Below are 6,000 nucleotides of genomic sequence, written 5' to 3'. Positions count from 1 at the left end.
ACCTGAGCTCGCTGTGAGTGAACCATCAGAGTTTATTGTGAGTTTTTCATCTATCAAGCCCTGCTCGTATGTCTCCTCGGTTTATTAGACTGCGGTACCATTAAATTCTGGTCTATTCTTGGTGAGTTCATATTGGTCTGCAATGAGTAGATGGTAAGCCATCGTTTTGCTTGTGTTAGTTGCCCCATAGACTCGTGTTGGTGTAGTTGTGGTGGCAGTGGCGTTGTACTGGACACCCATACTGTGCAAGTCACAAACGCAGCGACGAAGGTTGCAAATGCCAAGCTTGAAGCGTGCACAGGGTGGACTGACAGCGAAGATGAGGCGGAGCAAGGTCGCTTTGGACTCGGACTCGAGGGAACTAGTGTACTACAACGATTAGTAGCGTGGCTTTTATACTGCGGGTATTATAGTCTTTGAATGATATTGGTTTCTGTGTTCATATGGATGATTCGTGAGGGGCGTGCATGCTACGATACCATGTCTATCAATGTCTTGATGCCCGCTTGGGAGTACTCGAGAGTACTCGAGAGCTTCTAGGTAGATCTCGTGCGACCTCTTGAGGCGCTAGTGGGAGCTATGCTGGTCTCCATAACAGGGTACTTGCCTCGACTGTCTAATCGGTCTCTGGAGCATCTATACCTCTTTCGAGGCAGGTATATTTTTCCTGATGCCAACACCTATGCAGGATTTCGACCTCGTTGATGTCCCGCTTGATGCTAAACATCCGCGACCCAGCCATGCGCGAACCCCATCTGTCAGAGCCACCGTCTGCAGCCACGACCTGGGTGTTCGCCACTGTCGCTCTCGATACATTCGCCACCGAGACCGGGAGTAGTAGCCTGGCCACCTATTCAGAAGCGCCGAGCCACACGGGGGGCTGTGAGACGGATCCATCAGTACCTCGAGGGCTTGAAAACAATGGCCAATCATGAAGGTGGAGAGCCGATATGATGCAAGGGGGCTTACTATTTTCCGGTCCTACAGCATCTGCGCGGCGCAGCGATGATGCGTCCATGCGGAATGATCACGCACAATACAATGCAATTTCGAGACATACACTCAATTCCTTCTCAAGATAACTTGTCATCCTCAATTCTCTGGCAGATCAAGAGGTCTGAGCTGGGGGTGTCACGAAGGATGTGACTTGTCAACATACCGTACTCTCTGTTGCTGGTTATAACAATTCTATGTTGATAGTGTCGGCACAAGTTGGTCGGTTTGACGCATAGTATACTATTCTGGACCATGTGAACATAACGGCAATACATTCAAGTGACATAGGGCACTGTTGTATACAATTACATTTATCGATGGGAAAGCGTTACAGCACTGATGCGAGAGCAGCAGGAACCTACACTACAATATCCTTCCGTTTCTCGTACATGGATACATGCAAGGGAGAGGAGGACGAAGCCTACTTGAAGTGAGCCTTTGCGTACGCGTCCAATTGTGCGAGAAATTCGTTCTGCTCTTGTAGTGACTTCTGTGCGCTGTTATGGAGTCAGAACCTCTATCGTCGTAGTAGTGATGACTGTCACTCACAATTCTTGAGCGAACTTAGGCAGGTCCTCCGGACCCTGCAGGAGACCTTGTTCGATCAATGCTCTCTGTCGAGTTTGAAGCCTGGTACGATCACCTATGAGTAGTTGTGCTATGCATAGAGATGAGAGCTCACTTCGAAGCAGGACTAGGCGGTGGTTTGTGATGTCTACGTCGAGGAGGCCACTCCGGCTCGGGTGATTTGTCTCTACCAGATTTCTGTCGCAACTTCGCCTTCTTCGCAGCTTTCTTCTTCTCTTCGATGAGCTTCTGCACTCGCTGGCCCTCGATAGTGCTCTCCGCGATGAGAGCGTCGTTACGATGGGTATACTGAACGCCGAGGGAATTAAGAGTTTTCTCAACATCATTCGGTTCATTTGTCATCTCGGGTGCGGCTACAAGATCGATCATGGATCAGAGGGCTCCTCTGTCGGCGACAAGCCGGTGCTCACCATCGTCAAACAACAAAGCGCCGAGACCACGGAATTCGTCCTGCAGATTCATGTTAACAGCGTCATAACAAGTGAGGGGGTGAAGGTCTCTCACATATTCCTTCCCCGTCTTCGCTTCCTCTTCGTATACCCACTTGACACCATCATGCTTTGCCTTCGGACGCTTCGCGCCTCCGCGTCCGCCCATATAAGCAAATGCCCAGTCAAGATCGCTGATGTTCGCGCGCTCAATCTAATGGGCATCTGATGAGTTCTTGAGAATCCAGGGACCCTGAGCACAGCCCATACCGCCATCTTTGTCGCTAAGGTAGACTCGTGTAGCTTGAAGATGTTCTTGATCCCGAACAGCTCACCCTGCTTGTTCTTGTCACCCTGCACGCCCTCGAAGTATCTGAGGGCAAACCACTTCAATACCAACAACGCCCTTCGGAGAGGCATCGCGCACCGTGTCTGTAGGCTTGCGTTGTACCCGACTTGCATTTGCTGCTGCTTGTAGACTTGACGGGCGTAAATCAATTCCTCGATCGAACCAGCACCAAGCAAACGGTATACGGATACGTCCCGCGTCTGCCCGAAACGATACGCTCGGTCCATGGCTTGCAAGTCGTGCGCTGGATCTGCGGATGTTGCGTCGTTGCGTCAATCGTGTAAACCACTGTCGAGATATTACGCACGACTTACTCCAATTCGGGTCTGCAACAAAGCTGCCCTTAGACCCTTCTTTCGGAACACGCGAGAACGTGGACTCACCGAAGATGACCACCTTGTTTGCCGCCGTGAGGTTGAGACCTGTTCCCCCAGCCATCGTCGAGATCAAGAAGATGAAGATGTTGGGGTCCTCTTGGAACCTATCGATGACAGGCATTCCTAGTATATATATGTCAGTGCTCAAATCATGAAAGATGGGGCACAAATGATCGCCCACGTTCGGACTGCTTCGTGGAACCATCGAGCTTGACGAAGCCATGACCTGTCATGGTTGGAGGTAATGGTGAGTGATCGTTCCAACATTGCTGCCGAAACGCACCTTCAGCGTTGAGATGGAACTCCAACATTTCGAGGAGCTTGACAGATTTCGTAAAGATGAGGACTTTGTTCGAGTCCTTCTTCCAGTCTTTCAACAGGGTCTCCAGGACCTGCCACTTTCCACAATAGTCCGGCTTGAGCATTGCAGGACCGTACTTGGGAATAGGACCCGGAGAGAACGCCATGCGAGCGAGTTCCCTGTTCCGCGCAGTCTGTGAACGATATAAGTTAGAGTATTGAGCACGGACCAGGTGCAACTAACCTGTTCAATCGTATCCGTTGGAGCTGTGTGCAGAGTAATTAATCTGATGTCATATGTGAAAAAATCCGCAGACGCACAAGGCAGGATCAATGCGAGATGGTTTGAAATCTTGATCAACGTCGACATGTACTTGAATAAATCCCCCTGATGGACTGGATGACAACATTTCTTCCTCCTGCGACGATGGAAGTCTTCAGCGATCATTGTTCGACGCGGCATGAAAAGACGTACGGTTTTCGCGACCCGCATGTGCATAGTGCATCCTTGTAGATGAGAGACTTGACTGCGTCAAGGTTGATGATTCGCTTATAAATGGCGACCTGTGTAGGGGTCAATGGACAGAAGACTACTTGGTCCGTCTTGCGTGGGAGTTGGTCCTGAATGATTTGCTTCGTCCTAATGAGGGTATGTGAGACACCTGGACGTGGAGACTACATGACATGTACTCACCGTCGAAGAAATAGCTGCGGTAGCAGCTTCTCTGTAAGCACCTTGGCAACGAGCTGTATTGCACACTGAGTAAGAAAATTCACTGCGATTGCAAAAGGGAATAACCACTCACGGCCGCCTTGACATGTTCCTCGTCAGAGGCTGACTTGCTCTGTCCTAAGCGCAGCGGCTTCTCGACGTAGCTCTCCCACTGCTTCCGAGTTCCGACTGCACCCGGGTTTGTCCAGTTCAGAACAGTCCACAGCTCTTCATAGCCGTTCTGTATCACTGAGAGGATATTTCCCTGAGTTAACCTGGCATCCCGAGGCTGCTGAGGATGACGTACCAGTGCCACTCAATCCGTACCTGCGTTTGCACGTAAACCTACTGAAGGCAGAGGCGAGCTTCGACCTGGGATTCTTCACACGGTGTACTTCATCGATGAAGATGCATGACCAAGGGAGCTCATCTATCAGATCAATGTCCATCCTTGCAACGTCGAAAGACGTCACGACTGGGCAGGCCATCAGGGAAGGTCAGGTTCAGCTGACGAGCATCACTTACGAACATCGAGGCGACCCAATTTGAAGTCGTTTAGAGCTTCAGCGCGAGCCGCAGGGGGACCTATATACATCCCGATCTCGAAATATCCCCACTGCGGAGTCGTTGGTGCATATAAGAACTGTGAAGAATTTGGCTACGTACCGTCTTGAACTCGCGCTCCCAATTTCCGACTACGCTGCTCGGCGCGATGATGAGGCACGTCGGCCACGTTGCATTTGCTGCGGGTAACTTCCGACGCTTCTTCCAATCTGAGCTGTCTTGAAGCTTAGAGACATGGTTTCGTCGCCGATCTATGTCGAGGGTCTCTCCGCGCTTCTGCATTATGGCGGAAAGAAACGAAATCACCTGGATCGTCTTCCCTGCGCGATCAGTTAGTCAAGGCGTCAAAGAGTCAAAGCATTCCACTCATATACTTGCCCTAGGAGCGAGAGGACGTGAGCAAACAGTAAAATTGGATAATTTCTACACGTACTAGCCCCATGTCATCTCCCAGCAGTCCGCCCCTACCCTCCATGTACTTCTTCCAAAAGAATCTAATCCCATCGCGCTGGTACTCACGCAAGAACGTGTTGATGCGTTCTGGGACTTTGTGTTCCCTGTCCAGGACGAGAGGGCCAGTCACTTGCTGCCCGGGCTTCAATTGGAAGAGCGGCTTCGGCTGAGTGAACTGGCGCTCGGTAGCATCTGGTAAGGGCTGGTAGTAGGCGAGATACAAGGTAGCGTACCTCTTCTACGTAAGGGTCAACTTCATACTCGGGCTCCGTATCAGATCCTGAGTCATCTGCTTGTTTCGCATGCGTGAGGGAGGATGTTGTCTTCTTGACCACAATGGGCGCCTTCGATCCTGTGTTAGACGTAGCTATCAGGTACAATCCATTGATACATAGAGGAGAAACCCAACCAGACGAGGAGCTGGGCACCGAAACGGACGCGGCGGGCAGACTTTCTTCGTGCAGCCAGTCGAACTCATCCGACTCGGGCTCAGTGATGGAGTCGTCGGTGAGGGCTGCGGGTGGGTTCTTCGCTGTCGACAGTCTGGTGCTGCTGGATTGAGTAATGCCTGGTGGTTGCTGTTCCCCGTGGTCCACATGAAATTCCTCAGCTTCATCGGATTCGTACTCTGTCAAACAAAATGAGTAACTGGCGTATCCAGACACAAGACGAGTTTACCAGTGACTGAGTCGCAAGCATCCTCTGCAGGTTTGGTCGGAGACGTCGACTTTTCCGTGGACAGAGCGGCGGACACCTTCGTGGTTAGCTCTCGCTGCTCCTGAAGTTCTTCGTCCAAATCTTGATATTTTTCCTCTTCCTCTTCTTCTTCCTCTTCATCATCAGCAACCTCTTTCTCGCTATCAGAGTCCACCGCGATACCGAGATTGCCTGTGATTGATCAGAATCAACTACCTCGCCACTTACGGTGGATCGTGCTCACCGAAGTATTGTACTAGAAGGTTTCTCGGTGGAGGAGATGCCTCTGCTATATTCTCTTCCTCTATATCTGATAGTAAATCAACAGAGCCAACAGTAGACCATGCTATCGTCTTACCTACTGAGCGAGTGCGAGAACCACTGCTGGAAGCGCCAATGCCATTGAGTGTCTCTCTGGGCCGCTTCTTGCGCGGCGGCTCGCCTGCCTTCTGACTATTGCTCGACTTACTATGACGCTTCTTATTTTCTGGTATGAACGATCCAGGGTTGAAATCTGAGTCCGAGTCGGGGTCTTGT

At 51.0% G+C, this 6,000-nt stretch overlaps 1 protein-coding gene across 1 annotated transcript; it reads right to left on the bottom strand.

Annotated features, from left to right (window-relative positions):
* Nucleotides 1-1,358: 1,358 nt before the first annotated feature.
* Nucleotides 1,359-5,904, bottom strand: DICSQDRAFT_109083 (uncharacterized protein). Its single transcript, XM_007367984.1, has 25 exons — nucleotides 5,822-5,904; nucleotides 5,708-5,767; nucleotides 5,446-5,655; nucleotides 5,177-5,395; nucleotides 5,001-5,119; nucleotides 4,748-4,942; nucleotides 4,417-4,635; nucleotides 4,276-4,366; nucleotides 4,058-4,225; nucleotides 3,845-3,999; nucleotides 3,733-3,785; nucleotides 3,514-3,678; nucleotides 3,360-3,457; nucleotides 3,283-3,305; nucleotides 3,022-3,232; nucleotides 2,920-2,964; nucleotides 2,745-2,861; nucleotides 2,676-2,687; nucleotides 2,440-2,611; nucleotides 2,283-2,385; nucleotides 2,089-2,226; nucleotides 1,995-2,034; nucleotides 1,679-1,937; nucleotides 1,546-1,626; nucleotides 1,359-1,493 (listed from the first exon to the last, which is right to left on the bottom strand). Exons 6-25 carry the CDS (start codon nucleotides 4,787-4,789, stop codon nucleotides 1,418-1,420), a joined length of 2,268 nt encoding a protein of 755 aa, XP_007368046.1. The 5' UTR covers nucleotides 4,790-4,942; nucleotides 5,001-5,119; nucleotides 5,177-5,395; nucleotides 5,446-5,655; nucleotides 5,708-5,767; nucleotides 5,822-5,904; the 3' UTR covers nucleotides 1,359-1,417.
* Nucleotides 5,905-6,000: the final 96 nt, after the last annotated feature.

The sequence above is a fragment of the Dichomitus squalens genome, assembly GCF_000275845.1.
Source record: "Dichomitus squalens LYAD-421 SS1 unplaced genomic scaffold DICSQscaffold_30, whole genome shotgun sequence".
Taxonomy (NCBI): Eukaryota; Fungi; Basidiomycota; class Agaricomycetes; order Polyporales; family Polyporaceae; genus Dichomitus; species Dichomitus squalens.
The sequence above is the reverse complement of the archived record's forward strand: the minus strand, read 5'-3'. Positions and strand labels throughout refer to the sequence as shown.